Source organism: Onychostoma macrolepis, chromosome 07, assembly GCF_012432095.1.
Source record: "Onychostoma macrolepis isolate SWU-2019 chromosome 07, ASM1243209v1, whole genome shotgun sequence".
NCBI lineage: Eukaryota > Metazoa > Chordata > Actinopteri > Cypriniformes > Cyprinidae > Onychostoma > Onychostoma macrolepis.
The window spans coordinates 4,586,322-4,603,662 of NC_081161.1; the positions used below are offsets into that span (position 1 = coordinate 4,586,322).

A 17,341-nucleotide genomic window follows, 5' to 3' on the forward strand; every position below is an offset into this window, starting at 1 on the left:
TCACATTGAAGGTAAACATATTTTAAATGTACTTTTTAATGAAAATAAAACAACTGGCTGTTCCTTTTAACTACAGTTTAAAAAATCCAACAGTTACGGTGTTCTTGCAAAGAAAATCCAAGGAGACAAACTCTGTAGCGCCCCATGCGGTGAATGCCGGAACTATCGGGTGGCCTGCTTTATTTGGCGCTAGATATAATATCCTCCGGTACTAATGCAGAACACAGTCAACATACGTGCATTATTTAGTATACATCTCTTGCATCCTACGCCAAAATATACTGTGCATGAACGGAGGTGTCTGCTGCAGTGTTGATCTTCAGTGCACTTGAGATAATAATGATGAGGTAAGTACTTCCGGTCGCCATCTTGTCTTTTAGCCGTGCATGAGAGAGAGAGAGAGCAGCGGCTGCGCTGGAGTAACCGACCAAACTCTTTTCTCTTTTGCCTTATTAATATTTCTATTACGAGATGTCAAAACGGCATCGGTTGGATTTAGGTGATGATTATTCGTCGAGCAAGAAGAGGTCATCTGACGGGTATGTTGAGCTTGAGGAGTGTTGTAGCATATTAGCATGTTAGCATGTTCACAGTCTTGTGCTGGTGTGGCTTAAATATTACACAGATAGCGACATCGTTGCTAATATTGTATCTAAAATACACGGTTGCTTTCCAAAGAGGTTATTGTAGCTCGTTGTAAAGCGCGTTGTTTGCACTGAAGCGCGTGAGTCTTTGTGACTGATGCCGCTAACACGTGCTGCTGCGTCGCTTTGACGTACAACTGGCGCTATTTACATTCCTCTGTTTTTTTGTTTTTGTTTTTTTTTGGAGTAGTTACTCTATACTTCTAGTTCGCAATGTGTAAAGAAGCAGACATGAAGTCCGCGTGAAGCATAGATAGGCCGCTAAATGTGCAGCTGATCATGTTGAGTGTAAATATGTTGTGTAATCGTGACTTTGCCGGTGTCGGAATGTGGCACAACTAGGCTCTGAAACGGTCCTCAAAAAAACTAGCTTAGCTTAACTTAAAAAAAAAAAAAAAAAGTAAAATGTTCAGTGTTTGGGATGTGAGCGTGTAATTCATGCGAGCTTATGCTAATAAGGCTGATTTTTGGCTGCATACGGCTAAAGCGCGGCCTGCTTTGTTTATCATTGGTTTTCAGTGACATTGTATTGTTTTTAATAGATGTTTTATTTGTATTAATTGCTCGTAGTTTGGGGTTAATGTAGATCTAAGTAGTAGTTTTAAATTCTAAATGAGTCGTTCTGTTATGCCGGATCTTTTAAACGAGTCGGTTGAATCGGTTCTCGGTAGTGTTCTAAACGATTCGTTAACCTGAGTGAATCGGTTCGGTCGTCAACTTAACTGATGGATGGATGATAAGAGTTAAAAGGTTTTTATTGAACGTTGTGATGCAGGGAATAGCGTTAATGTTACAGACAAACACTTTACGAATATGGTTGCCGCTAGATTTTATGATTTTTGATTTAATGGAAAACGGGGTGGTTTTAGTAAAATTTTGTTAAAACATCCAAAGATATATTTATTTATTAGTATTTTTTTGCCAAAAGATGTTTCGCACTTGTTTCAGTGAGTTGACGACCAAACTGATTTAATCAGGTTTGTGAATGAATCTTTCAGACTCTCTTGAGAACCGACTCGACTGATTCATTTTTAAAAAAAAATCAGAAACCCACAGCAATTCTTTTCAGATTCAGACATCTGAAAACCATTCAACCCAAGCTACACGCATTTATCCCAAAAATTAAAACGCGCTCATCTTTAGTAGTAAAACTAAGGGTGCAGCAAAGTAAAAATCCTGTTCATTTGCTTCACAGGAGAATTGATTTTGAACACTAACTTCAAACACTAAAACAGACCTACTTTGATCTCTGATAGTACATAAACTGTGAAAGCTGTCAGCCTGCATTATTTCAACTTCTGTAGTTATGGTACTCGTACTTTTAGAAAGAGCTGTTTGTCTGAAATCAGTTGCTGGCCTATCACTAAGTTTCTATTAAATGGGTATAAATAGATACACATACACATTGTTTACCACTGGTAGCTAGGCAGGTAGTCAGTCGGGTTTCCTCAAATAAACTGAAACTCAGCAGCTCTGAAACACTCTGAAGTCTCATAATTAATAAGACGTGTTATGTAAGAGTTGGCTAACAGAGTCACACAATCCCTTGTTTGAATATCAAATTCTCATAAATGTTATCAGTTTGAACACTAGCTGTCAATCGATTAAAATATTTAATCACGATTAATCGCATGATTGCCATGAGTTAACTCGTGATTAATCGTACATTTTTAACTGTTCTAAATGTACCTTAAATTAGGCTAATACTTTTCAAGTTTTTAATACTCTTATCAACATGGGCATGGACAAATATGAATGCTTTACGAAAATGTATGTTTAATTAAAAACCATGCTCAACATGAAGAGTAGACATGTTTCAAAGGTCATAGATGTCTTGTTCATGTCTATTAGACACATGGAAAAAAAGAACATAGAAAAACCAGGTTCCTATAACTTCTCTTTCTTTGCACAGAGCAATTTACTTACACAAGCCTGTTTACATATATTACATATCTTCTGAACATGCTGTACGTTTATTAGGCCTATTTATTATTGCATTTGTTTGCCTCTCTGTGCCCACATACTTTATTTTGATGCAGCCAAATTCTCAATAAAAAGTTTTCATTGATATATTTGACTGTTTCTGTTGTCAGACAACGGAATGAATATGAAATAGTAACTAAAATGCGTCCCTTTAAGACTATAACCAGCTCTCCCTTCCAAGATGTTAATCTGCACGGGTCTCAGAAACTAAATAAGGTTTGTCCAAGAAGTCGCTAGATGTGTCGCTAGGCGCTCTTTTGGAGAAAAAAAAGTCGCTAAATCTAGTTGGCTGCTTTATTTCTCCAACTATGGGCTCAAACAGAAAATGCACGCTGCATTAATCGCACGTTAATAAAATGATTGCCGTTAATGTCCATTAATTTTGACAGCCCTAGAACACCAACTTTTTGTCATGAAACTAAATCATTGTGTTATTATTTGTGTCTCCCAATCAGTAAGGACCGTGAGAGAGATCGGGACGACCGGTCGAAGGATCGAGATCGAGACCGTGACAGAGACCGAGACCGCGATCGAGACCGGGATAGAGACAGCAAGGTGCCCGCCGCGTCCATCAGCTCCGGCGTGCCCAGCGGCGGGATGCTCACGCTGAAGCAGACGGCCATGAATCAGCAGATCAACCCCTTCACCAACCTGCCTCACACTCCGCGCTTTTACGAGATCCTCAAGAAGAGGCTGCAGCTGCCCGTCTGGGAGTACAAGGAACGTTTTAATGACATCCTCAACCGGCATCAGAGCTTTGTGCTCGTTGGAGAGACGGGCTCTGGAAAGACCACACAGGTTAGACTGCACAAGGGTTTCCTTATGCTTTACAGCTTTTCACAGAAGACCTTGCTTTGGCCTCTGTAGCCAGAAGCTGCTTGCATTCAGAGATCTTTCAGCAGTGGATATTAAAGGTATTAATTAGGTTTGGGAAAAAGCTGGTTTGTGTTTTAGATTGTTGTTCATTAAAAGAAAACAGTAAGAGCCTAAACCTGGGCTAAAGCATGAAAGTGCAGTATGGCTTTGTGCTGTTATCAAATTAAGTCTGTGATTTAATTATTTAGCTGTACTTAAGCTTCGTGGCTGTGAGTTTGCGTCACTTATAACATGCTTTTAAAAAATGTCACGTGCACCGACCATCTTCACAAATTTGTAATTGGTCATTTATTAATCTGTTCTCAATAAAAGGAGCTAAAAAGTTTCCCTGCAGTTTTCTGCTAAAACAAATCTCTGTAGTTGAACATTTTTTTTGAACAAATTGTATTTTTAATAGTATGATATTATAGTAATATTTTTTAATTTTCAAATAAAACAAATTTTTTTTGAAAAATAAATGACAACAGCAATAATAAATTAATATAAAAAATGTTACATTATAATAATTACTTAATTCGAGTATTTATTCAGTTAATACTTCAGTCATTAATCAAGTATTTTATTCAATTATTAAAATCAATAAAGAAGTATATTACTATTCTGTAAAATTAAAACTATTTGCTGTTGTTTTTATATTTTTTTTAAAGTGCAATTTTTTTTCTGGATTTAATTTTTATTATTTTAATAATAAAGTAAGAATAATAACAGTAATTGTTGTCAATATTGTTTTTCCTATTATTATTATTATTGTTGCATAGTCATATTGAATGGGTGGAAAAATGGGTTTTTCTTCCTTTTTTCTTTTTTTTGTCCTTAGCTTACCACATATCTGAATATTAATCCTTTGCATATCAAATATTTCCCTGCTCTCCTTTCTCGTATTTTAAATTACGCAGCCTGCTAACAGGCTCAGGCAACCAAAGCTGGTGTGCCCTTTTTCACAACCTTCCCAAGAGGCGTTCTGACGAATTTGTGACTGGTGCCATGTTAACCAATGTACTTATTCATTTGTTTAAGTGAAGACCAGAGAAACAGAAAAGCGCATTAATGAATTGGTCTTCGTTTTCAGATCCCTCAGTGGTGTGTGGACATGGTGAGGGCCCTTCCCGGCCCTAAGCGCGGTGTGGCTTGTACGCAGCCACGTAGGGTGGCAGCCATGAGTGTGGCTCAGAGAGTGGCAGATGAAATGGACGTCATGCTGGGCCAGGAGGTCGGATACTCCATCAGATTTGAGGACTGTAGCTCTGCAAAGACCATACTGAAGTAAGTTATAGTTCTGGTAGAAAACAATGATTTAGACACATGTAATGTGTATGTGGTTTTCTAAGATGAATCGTAGTGTAGGAACTTTTGGACAAATGACATTTGGTCTTTTTTTGGTGACACCTGAGATAAAGATGAGTGAATAAACGTGTCTTGTGTTTACAGATATATGACAGACGGTATGTTACTCCGCGAGGCTATGAACGACCCGCTGCTGGAGCGATACGGTGTCATTATTCTCGATGAGGCTCACGAGCGTACGTTAGCCACAGATATTCTGATGGGCGTCCTCAAAGAAGTGGTCCGTCAGAGATCCGACCTTAAGGTATGTCATGCTGATCGTATGCTTGCACCACCTTGTGGTTGTTTTTTTTATTCTTATAAACTGGAGGACATGAGGGGAGGAATATTTAGGTCTGCATGAAATGGAAATTCACCTTATTTTCTAAATGTGTCTTAATGATCTTATTGCAAACAATTCATCCATGCATTTAATTAAATTTTTTACCATAATGTTTAATAAAAAAAAAAAATCCCAATCCAAGTTTACGTTGAAAGATTGCATTCAGTTATGCCTCTATCCTATCCAGTCAACAACGGATGTTCAGTTTCATCACAATTTTAGAGAGAAAATTAGGCACTTTATATTACAGTCATGTTTCATATTTATGTACAATGTACAATTATGTTAATTGCAATAACTGAATAACTAGGTACTAATCTTGAACTTACACTTAAACCAATGTCGTAACCTCACATTAGTCCGTACACTCTTTGGTCAGTACATTGTAAGTCAACCCAAAATTCTTAAATTCAGTTAAATTGAACTAATTGAAAAATCGTGTTGCATTAGAATTGCTTGGGAACTAAAGTGTAAGGTATATTTGATCAGTTGAAAACATTTTCCTTTTAAAAGCAGTGGAATTGTTTATAGAAGGGTTTCTGCTGGTCTTAAAAAGTCTTAATTTGGGAGGAGAAAGTCTTAAAGATTTGGCATTAAAAGTTACGTTCATTGCAAAAAAAAAAAAAAAAAGAATTTCTCCCTCAGATTTTCTCTTGCTTTCCAGTATAAATATATAAACAGCCTTAAAACAAGATACATTTATTTGAGTCAAAATTATAAGTGAAGTTTTGTCTTCTGAGAAATTGATCAAAATTAAATTAATTTATGCTTAAAATGAGCACAGATGTCCCTCGATAGGGTTTGAAAACTTGTTTCCCTTTGAGTTAAGTTGATTATTTGGTGTTGCTAATCTTAAACACTTAATTTTGATCAATTTCTCAGAAAACAAGATGTCTTGTGCAATTTTGCTTCTCAAGTACATGTCTTGATTTCAGATTTAGATACTTTTCTTTTATAATTGTTTTTAATTGGTCTATAAAAGGTCTTGATTTGTTCCCGGATGTCCAGGTTTCATTTCATAAAAAGCGTTTTTTTTATCACTAGTTGTGGAGGTGAATTTGTAAATGAAAATAATACACACATTAACTATCAAATGATTTGGATTTGATAGTAATCTGAATATATGATGAATAAGGTGATATTTTCCAGAAAAGGAATATTTTGGAAGGTGAATATTGTGTGCATATAAATATATTTGATTAATACACTTCTGTATTCATCTTAGCAATCGTCCCTTTGCTGTTGAAATGAGCAACTGTTTATGTAACAGAAAAGAGAGAAAAGCTAACTAGTAGTTCAGTTTTGAAGCCAAATCATGCTGAGCCAGGAGAAATTGTTCTCTGAACAAACGCAAATAATTCTGCGAGTGTGTGGACTGTCGCCGATGAAGCCGCTCACACCTGACAGCTGCGTGTTCGTTTGTTTGAAGACAAACATGGCCGTTGCGCTCAGAAATGCACAGCCAGTCGCTTTAGTGGAGGTAAAGCGGCTGCTGCTGGGTCAGCCCATTTGAAAGCCATCAGCCCAAGGAGAGCAGAAGCGCAACGAGTTTTATGGCTGAAATGTGCTGGAGCGATTCTCATAAAGCAGATGGGTAATGACTACTTGTTGTCAGGAACAAATCAAAGGTTATACATGTGTTCAGAGACTGTTAAATAAGGTCTAGGTGACTCCAAGTGATCCCTCAGCTCCGCGTCCCCGTGCAGCTTTAAAGTTTAAAATGCTTTAAGAGCAATTATAATGCGTCACGATGTAGAAAGGTGCCGGGTGGACCTCAGAATGGCTCTGTGCTTTTTTCTTTCATTACAGTCATAATATCCCCAGAGAGAACGAGACGTGCTCGCTGTCGACACGGGCAAAGTGCAGCGGCTTTTACCAAATGCTGTGTGAAATGGTGTCCGTTCAAAAGCCAATGCAGTCTACTTATTTCTCCCCAGGTCATCGTAATGAGCGCCACGCTGGACGCTGGAAAGTTCCAGATTTATTTCGACAACTGCCCTTTGCTGACCATTCCCGGCCGGACGCATCCCGTGGAGATCTTCTACACGCCCGAGCCGGAGAGGGACTACCTGGAAGCGGCCATTCGCACGGTCATCCAGATCCACATGTGTGAGGAAGATGAGGGAGATGTGCTGCTCTTCCTCACCGGACAGGAGGTACTGCCGCTGATGTATTCTCTGAATAGGCTTCATGCAGAGAATGCTTGATTTTAACCGTTATGTTTTCAAGGCCTTGAATTTTGAGTATCGTCATTGAAAAAGCTTGATATTTTTTCTTCCCTTATAAGTTTATTATAGTCAGCTCACTCGCCCTTGAAAAGCACAGACTGTACCTAAAGTTTTTGAAAAGTGCTTGAATTTCACTTTTATGAACTGTATAAACTCTGTCTAAAGCCCAAGCATTTTATTCTCTTTATCCAAGGACAGTGTACAGAGGCAGCTAGGTTGATTTTTCCAAAAGATTTAACCAAGAAAAACTTTTACGATTTCTTTCAAAAGTAAATTTAAAGAACCTTCTATAGAATTTTGTTCAAAAGTTTTTTAGAATTGCTTTAATTTTTGTATTGCGTACTACTGTATTGTTTTTCTAATGTATAATCTTTGTTTGCCATGAAATAGCCTGTGATGCTAATGTGGCAATAAACTAAAATCAAGTCAAGTTCCCAAAAATTTTAATACAGCAACACTATCACAACGTCGCTCCGCTTGTTTAAGCTTCTTGAAGCTTATGTTTATAAAAAGGCACAGCTTTTTAAATATCTGAAAGAACGCTCATCAGTTATTCAAGCATTGTAATATGATATGATAATCAAGCATTATTTAATGATAGAATTTTAGTCATTCTAATTAAAACTCTGTAACCATGTATAAATGCAAATTAGTCATTTTAACTGAAGTTAGGACTGGTTGTGGTGCTTAAGATATTCTTGGTAATTTTTAATTTAAAAAAATTAAAACCGTGGGAAAAAACTAACAATAATACTGATTAGATAATAATGCTACAAATTCTACTACTAATAACAATATAAAATGCACTAAAGATTAAAGAGCTGGTGGGTTCATGAACATTAATTCACTCAAACTGATTTGCTGTAATCCAAACAGGGACGATAATAGGTGAGCGCCAGCCAATGAGATTGTCGTTTGCGCATTAGTTCCTCCCACTACCGGAGAAACCAGCAGTATCTTATGGTTGTTCTAAAAAGCCGAAGAATTCCAAATGAACTCCATTATTTTGACAGGAAGATAAAACAAAGAATATTGTTTACATGTATGGTAGGGCTGGGCTATATATCGCATCTCGTCAGTAAAGCCGGTTCCTTGATTAGCGGTAAATCTCCATCACCTGTTTTCAAATGGAGCGGCATTTAATACACGAAGCCGTAGATCACTGACAAGCTAGGCAATATCGCGTTCATTATCGAAGGCAATTCATCTGCGATAATGAATGCGATATTGCGTAGCTTGTCAGTGATCTACGCCTCCGTAGATCGCATGAGATATATCGCCCAGCCCTAATGTATGTTATGTTAAGACTTTCTAGCTCTCTTTCTTTGTGTGTGAAAAATCTCACCTAACATTAAAGTTTTTAAATATACTTTTATATTGCAATAATTTCACATGCAATCTTCAAACTACTGTACAAACAACATACAGTAAATTTTTAAAATCTGTATTTGTTTAGTGGCATCTTTTTTTTTATGACTGAAGGCAAGTATCACTGATACAAATATACTGATGTCTCTATGAAACAGATCTCCCCCCCCCCTAATATTTCAACATTGATTATAGCCATTCAACATTACAGTATAAATGAGAGCTGCAAATTTTCACATTAGACTTTTAAAAAATGACTTTTAATAGGGAACTTAAAACAATCTTCACATAAACCCATTACAATAAATGTCATATTTAGCTACCTGTGCCCTTCAGCAAGTAGGAAATATACAGAAATTGAATGAAGTTATCAAACACTAAATTCTAAATTAAATCTAGATGAATCCTTAAAGCTACAAAAGTGGTTTGAGAGGTCGCGTTAACCGAAATTCTCCGTCATTGACGGAATTTTTTTTTAGCAGTGATGGAAAAATCTGAAGGCTGTCCGTCACTTTGACACCGATTACACTGATTGTAATTTATAACTGTAATTCCCACCCCTGTCCAGTTGGAGGCGAGTGCGCTCCAGTCAGGGAGCAGAGCGCGGGATCATCACCTCCAGAACAAAAAATAAAACTCACTAGTGAATCGCTTGATCTGTGTCTACAGCGATCTAACACACCACATCAAAGAGCGCCAAAACAGAATTTATTTCATTGAACTTCCTAATAAAATGGACAGAATTTGAAATCTGAGACTGTATTTGATATCAAAAGTAACAACGCACAAAGCTTAGCCTATTGCGATTTACTGGATTGGAGGCGCACTATACTGTATGTAGCCTACTGTGCGTTCTTCAAATGAAAACAGCTTTGACTGGAGCTTAAGAAACGATATTGCTTCATAAAAATAAGAATCTACTAAAATAGAGGGATTTAGAGAGAGATATGCTGGTCCTCTAGGTTTGAAAATGTGAACAAAAATAAAAACAATTAAATGTGTTATTATAATTAAACGGGTCATTATGATGCTATTTTAAAGTTCGTTATTTTGTGCATTTGGTGTAACCGAATATGTTGACATGCTTTAACGTTCAAAAACACATGATTTTTCAAATACTGTACATTATTGTAGTTCCTCTATGCCCCGCCTCTCTCAAATGCGTCGTTTAAAAAAAAAAACCTCCTTCCGACAAGCACAATCTGCTCTGATTGGCCAACTGACCCAGTGCATTGTGATTGGCCGAACACCACAAGTACGTGTCGGAAATGTAACTCCCTTTACCATAATCGCGGGCTTCAGTTTTTAAATTAGTTTTACCATCAGTTCAAGCCCGAGAGGGGAACGGAGTCACGTGACAGACACAGTGATGATGCTCGTATGTATGTGCAGTACACAAGCCGTGGTTAAGATTATTTCTGACGGGCTGTACACTCTGCTGGGATGTGACCCTGTTTCTCTCACACACACAAAAAACCCCGCATTTGAACAGTCAATAGCAAATACTTAAAGGTGTAGTAGGAGATGTTGGAAAATGCTAACTTTAGTCTGATAGCACTGAAAGCGAACGTCCCACCCTCCCTGCAATTGCCGTCTAAAACCACGCCCCCTGCACGCATATACGCTCACAGACCGAATAACAGACAAATTTAAAATGGGCTACATCAGCGGTTCTTACGCCCCCAGCTCTGCACACTTCATATGTATCTCTTATCACGTGCGACGTTTGTTCTATTTGACCGTAAGTGCCCTGCGAAGTGGACATCACCAGATATTCCACCATGATTCCAGTTCGAAGCGAGCGTATATGTTCCATACAAAGACATAAATTTAAATAGTATTTATTTTACAGAGGTATATTATGTCACACTTAACACTTCTCTAGTAAGTTTCGTCTATGTGTGAAGACGCTGTGCAGCTCAAATCCGTGAGTGAATGTTCCGAAGTGAACTAAACTTCAACGGATTTTCCCTGCTCAGGGAGTAGGGAGGAAAGAACACTGTGTAGGGAGCATGTCAATCAGAACACAGTTCATGCACGTAGCTCTCTTCTAACGAGCTGGCTATCTGAATCGGGTGTGTTAACTAATGAGACATGCAAAATTTGCAGAGTAGGGGGCGCGAGGACTGGAATTGGGAACCGCTTGGCTACATCATGATTCATTCACCGGTGAGAGAACTTTATAGCACAGTTAGTAAAAGCACTACGATACCAGGAAGGAAGATGAAGTTGTTGATGTTTGCCTGCCATTCTCGCTCTGTCTGCGTACGTGAACTCGCTGATGACGTATCCTGTCTGTGTGAACTGGGTGTGCAGAGGTATGCAAATACATACGTTGACAGGCAGGTAGGAAAGCCAATTAAAACGCTCAGACGAACATTTCTTGGTCCTACGCCTTCCACAGAATATATAAATACATTTAGACCACTTAACTTTTTAATGATTGCTATCGGGATGTGAAGAGGCTTTCAACCAGCATAACAAAAAATGTTTCTGAAGACAATCACCTATTGCACCTTTAAACTAATAACAAAACATACTTACAGTCGCTGTTTCAGAAGGTCCAGGTTGTCATAGCAAAGTTGAAAAGGACCCCTTTTTTTTTTTTTTTTTTTAGAAATGGCCTTCGTGCATAGCCAGCCTTGTATTCTCCTAGGTTCACGGAACTGTCGTCCATAAAATGTGTTGCACAAATTTGAACATTTGGGTTGTGCTGTTCTGTTGTAAACTAATCTTAACCAATGATTCCTAACTGCATCTACTTTCGGAAGGCCACATAAAGTGTTTTTGCTTTCGCACACACAGCGTCTCCCTGACATGGCTGCATCAACACTACTGCGGTTACTGAAACCACACCTTCTTTCTTTGCGTGAACATTTGGGCGGCATTACGCAAATATTTCCACATCGTGACGTAGACATGTGGGGGCGTGTTTGAATGAGCCGTTTTAGCCCGTTCTGGATCAGCCTTCTCTTTTAAATTGAATAAATCCTTTTGTGGGAGACTTTGAGCTTTGTAACTCTGCAGGTCATGTACATGCAGAAACAACTACATAACACACTAAATAAAAGGAAAACAAGAAATCGAATCATATGACTCCTTTAAAATATGAAAATTAAAATGACGGGTAATAATAGATTGACACAATTTTTACGACCCTGTCCGTCAAAATGGCGGACAATGTTAAAGTCTGACGCAACCTCTGATAGATATAGATATATATATATATATATATATATATATATATATATATATATATATATATATATATATATATATATATATATATATATATATATATATCTTTGCAGAAAACAATGAATGCCAAACTGCAGGTACTTTATTTTGGTTGTGTGTGTGTGGCTTTGACTTCACATTCAAGATGCTCATTATGAGCCACATTTGTCATTTGTGACATTTTTCAAGCCGCCTCACACACAACAGTTAAATAGTGCAGAAGAGATCAATGCTGAGATTGATAATGGCCATGAACACAGCTGGCCTTGGCGCAAAGGCAAAAGCCTGTGAGAGATGGCAGAGAATGACCCAGATTCAGCCCTGAAATTAAGCCATTTATTATTTTACGTCTCCTGCAACCAGTGCTCACCTGAGCGCAGTGGAGGGTCAGGGACCCACCCAAATGATAAATATGGTCACAGATGGAGAATCACCAGCGTTCCCTGCATATTTGTTCTGTTCCTTTTCTCCTTTTGCTAAGATCAAAGAAAAATTAACTTCATTTTCTTGAATGCTTTACATAAAGATAATGAGGAGGCCAAAAAAATCATGCAAATTGCATTAATCCAACAATTCAGTCGGTTTGAAACCTCATTCAAAGCAGGCTAGACAAATGAACAAACAGTCTGATTGAACATAGTACTTCCTCTATTTATGCCTCTCACTTCCCTTTGCAAAGAGAAGTCATATCTTCGCACCATCCACCTAATCAGATAATTTGACACCCTATTTATTAGCGGCAGACTCCCGTCATTAGTTTCTGCAGTGGGTCTGGTCGTGTACATCCGTTTTCATTTGCAGGTGTGAGATTGATCGCTGGCTCGTTGCAGAATGAATGAACTCAAGTAAGTTACAGTTGGACTGTCTCCACCAGCATCGGATGATAATTGAGTGGAGGTTTATTGATGCGCAGGATTGTTCTCTTTGCGGTGAACGAATCATTATCAAGTCCAGAATGTCAGCGGATACAAGCGAACTCGTCTTTATCGCGAATAGACTGACTGTGTTTGCACTTTTGATATGTTTCTTTGCTGATAGTGTTTCAAAAGCAATTTCAAAAGTTCTGCCAAACACATAGTCCTGCCCCAAACTCACACCATTGGTTGAGCTCTTAGTTTTTGTATCAGGCAACAGAGCAATGTTAAAATCATTCGTGTTTATACAAAAAGTCAACCTATTTTGACTATACTGAAGAGTAAAAATACCATATGTTTGCAGATATTTAGAAAACATGCCAAGTTAAAAAAAAACAATGGTACAGCCAGTTATTCAATGCGTGTTCTGTGTTGGGATGTCTGTTTTTGTTTTGGTCTGTGTGACTCCACCCACTGCCAGTTTACCCAATTGGATTTCAACACCCCGGGTTGCCAGTTGGTAGAAAACACAGCGTATTGCAGCCATGGAAGCCAGCAAACAAACTGGATCAGAAATAGCAGATTTTACCCGACCTAAAAAGCCTCGGCATCCATATAAAAAAGCTCTATGACCAGAGGAATATTAAAACAGATAAATCAATACATCAACTTGCCGTGTAAGGCTCATTGCCTTCCATTGTCAATTTCGTTCGTTCCTGTTGCGAGTCCTCAATCTGGCAACCTGCATGAGTTTTGAGTCTGAGGAGGAGGGGCGGAAGCAGCAACTTTCTCCAATATTTTGAATTTGGACTGCAGTAACCATTTAAACTGGTTGCTGTCAATATTACATACTGTATCTTTAAAGGCATAATTTACGCAAAAATGAAAATCCTTTCTTCTGTTGAACGTAAGATACAGTACTTTAAAAAATGTAGGTGATCAAACAGTATGGACAAATTTAGACAAAAATACAATGTAATATACATACATATACAGGATATTCATTTTTGGGTGAACTATCCCTTTAATTGGTATGTTAACTTAAACTCACACTAACTATTTGGACATCTCTTGGCTCTGTAGTGGCAGGTCTCGCTTTTTAATGCGTATTCGCTTGTTAATGTGCTTTTAATTGGGTTAATGGAGTTCATACGGACCTGGGCAGTTCAAAGGGTGCAGTGCTTCACATCTTAAGCATGTAATGAGACTAATGATCACAGTAGTGTAGTTGGACATTATATTTCACCTATTTAAAGAATGATTGAATATGCTAAAATCTAGGCCAGGAACATGGTTTTTAGGCTGGTCACATAATAGCTCGATTTGCTCCTTTCGGTCAATGAAGGTGCCTCATTATAGTCGTGCAATTTACACTGTTTGTCCACTTCGTTTTAGCTTCTTTATCTTTTCCTGGTTCCTGCCAATGCATCGCAACTCTGCAGAAGAAATGGGCGACTTAATTCTATAGGCTTTCCGCAAACAGCAATTAGTTTTAAACCACATGATCTTTCAAAAAGAAAAAAACCCTCGCTGATACGGTGCGGTTATTTGTTCAACTTTGCTCGTTCAAATCAGGCCTAAATTACCACTGATTAAGATTAGTTTTCTCCTTTAGATCTGTGCCAGCTCATTTGCATCTGCAGCATGTAGATTAAAGTGACCATTTAAAATATTTTCCTCCAGTATTGTATCGCGCTGCTGCGAGAAGCGAGGGATCTCGATTTGGCGTCCTGCTCCAGGTGCAGGCTCTTCTGCTTTGGCACAGCCGCGTGTCCCTCTCTCCCTGGTGCCTTGGCAGCACGGATTGCAGTCCTCCTGACAGCTGCCGCTTCCCAAGGGCTGATGGACTATTAATACTTTGGCTAATTTGATCAATCCATTCAGATTTGCCTTGTCCTGCTCCGTTGTGGCAGAGCTTTGATTAAGATGCACATGGCCACCGGCGCCATTTTCTGCGCATATTGTGCCCCAGGGAGCGATTCGGCGCGTGCACGGACTACCGTGTCTGGGATATCAGCGCGCTTACAAGCTTTAATGCTTTTATGGGTAAATGATCAGCTATGGCTGCTTAGATACGCAATGAAAGGGTCTCAAGTAAAAGACTTTTAGGGCCTTTCGATGTCGCAGTGCATGACATGATATCGATAAATGCTTTATTACAACAGCCTGAAGTTTTTCTAGAGATCACTGCTTGACTGTTTACCATTTATCTCTTTCCTGCTCAAGTCGCAGTGCACACTTTGGCCTGAGGATGGCGGTACTGCATAAGCTTTGACTTCCAAATCACTAGGACCCTGCCAGTAGTCATGAGCGCAGTGTGCTCATGCATGAAGAAAAGACAAAGCTTTGCAGTAAATACTAAGCATTCTTCATTTGTGTCAGAGTGAATATTTCTCTGACTTGTGAGAGAAGGCATTTAGTATAGTTAGTCTAGATGAACTTTTATTTTGACACTTTTTTTTTTTTCTTTTGTAAAGTGCGTGCTTAAGTCTGCACTACAGTATGTGCTTTTTAAAACACATTCGAGCTGCTCGGATCTCTAATTTGCTGTGACGACTGGAACGTATTTCTAGATCTCAAGCCACAGTGTTTGTAACGTTCAGCTTCACTTAACTGATCTGTTGTGATTTGCTCCTGGTTATGCATCATTGCGGCTTTCTCATCTCACATTAGCTCTACTACATTGCCATCTGGAATAATAAAGCGTGCGTGTGAGTGTACACGTGCCCTTGTGACTGCCGCTGTTGATGGCACAGCCATAGGGATCTTACCCAAGCACCACACACGCCATGCACTCCAGCTTTCGTTTTCTCACTCGGTTGACACAACTGGCACGTCAAGTGTACCGCGACTAAACCACCCAAGCCTCGGTGGTGCTGGTGTTTCCAGAGTGGGGGAATTGATCCAGCAGTTAATGATGTTTGTAAAAGTGGGTAACGTGGATATTAACGGGTAGCTGATCCAAAATCAGTTGATGCGAGGTGAAGTTGGACAAAGAGAGGGCGGATTTACACAGCCCATTGCTTTGGAGCTTATGAAAGCATATGAAAACAATTGTTATTGTTTATTAACATTCTCAATGCTTCCTGTTTTTGAAGGGAAAGGTCACACAAAAATGACAATTCTGTCATCAGTATGTCGATCCCAACCTTTATGAATGACTTTCTTCCATGGAACAAAGATATTGTTTAAACCTTTTTAAGTCAATAGGGTCTGAACAACATTGGACCCTAATGGCATTTGCTGTATGGACAAAAACAGTTGAAACATCCTTTGGTGGCTTTTGGGTCCAAATGGAGATCTGGAGGAAATAACTTGCCATTCTAGACTAAACTTTCATAAAACAACCAAGATTCTTTGGGAAAACATGGCATCTCTGCAAAATATTACGTTGCTTCTTGCAGGTTTCATGACACTTTCATAGTGAAATGTGAGCCAAAAAATGTATTGGTTTACAAATCATGCACAATGTTAAAAGTGTTTTGAGCTCATAACACAGTGATTTGCAAGGAACTGTGCAAAAATAAGTCTGATAATCTGCCTTGTAATCACAATTCGTGTGAAAAGGAATAAGTTGTTGGTGTTTTACTGCCACTAGTGTTTATTTCAGCTGGATCCTGCAGAGAATTGTATGTGTTTGGACACATTTTTCCAACGAGCCTAGTTTGTGTTTAAAAAGTTGTAAATGGCAAATGTCAGCCATTTATTTCTTGTATTATGTTGCAGTTCCTAATATGCTAATTCTATTGAACTTACTTGCCAAAAATGTCATTTTGTACTCAGCAGGCCTTTTGCACCTGATTCTCGGTCTGTGGTTTCTAACATCAGTCTTTTTTCCTTCTAGGAAATCGACGAAGCCTGCAAACGGATCAAACGTGAGATCGATGATCTCGGCCCTGAGGTTGGCGACATCAAAATCATCCCGCTCTACTCCACGCTGCCACCACAGCAACAGCAGAGGATCTTCGAGCCACCTCCACCCCGCAAACCCAGCGGAGCCATCGGCAGGAAGGTAAAGATCACCACCGTACATATGACTCAATACATCGCGATCACAACAAGATCTTAAGAGGTTAAAACTGCGACAAACCTAGATTTCCTTGAAGGGTGTTGCTTTTAGTCCCTCTAACGTGGTTTGGTTCGAGAGATGCTTTAAATTCTTTGATAGAGTATTCCACAGACAAAAGGTCCAAACCCATAAGGGGCCGTTTTTTTCATTGCTGTTCTATATAAACACATGCTAGACGGATGTAGGCCTGCAACAAACGATTATTTTTTATAATCGACGATAATAGAACGATTAATCGACTAATCGTTGATTATTTCACTGGTTAATCAGTAGACATTGACTGATTATTCAGCTTTTGCAGTTAGTTTTGTTGAGTTATGCATGTTCTAACAAATGTATAACGGTAATCACTTCAGCTTTTGAAAGTCATATTATGTAATTACAATTATTATACAACTAATTTATGCATATATATA

At 38.6% G+C, this 17,341-nt stretch overlaps 1 protein-coding gene across 1 annotated transcript in view; it reads left to right on the top strand.

The window, feature by feature from the left end:
- The first annotated feature begins 355 nt into the window (after positions 1–355).
- Positions 356–17,341, top strand: part of dhx15 (DEAH (Asp-Glu-Ala-His) box helicase 15) — a 38,577-nt gene continuing 21,591 nt past the window's right edge. Inside the window, 6 exon segments of the mRNA XM_058781429.1 lie at positions 356–539; positions 3,083–3,425; positions 4,573–4,766; positions 4,932–5,091; positions 7,107–7,325; positions 16,701–16,868. Coding sequence (XP_058637412.1) covers positions 472–539; positions 3,083–3,425; positions 4,573–4,766; positions 4,932–5,091; positions 7,107–7,325; positions 16,701–16,868 — 1,152 coding nt within the window. The 5' untranslated portion in view covers positions 356–471.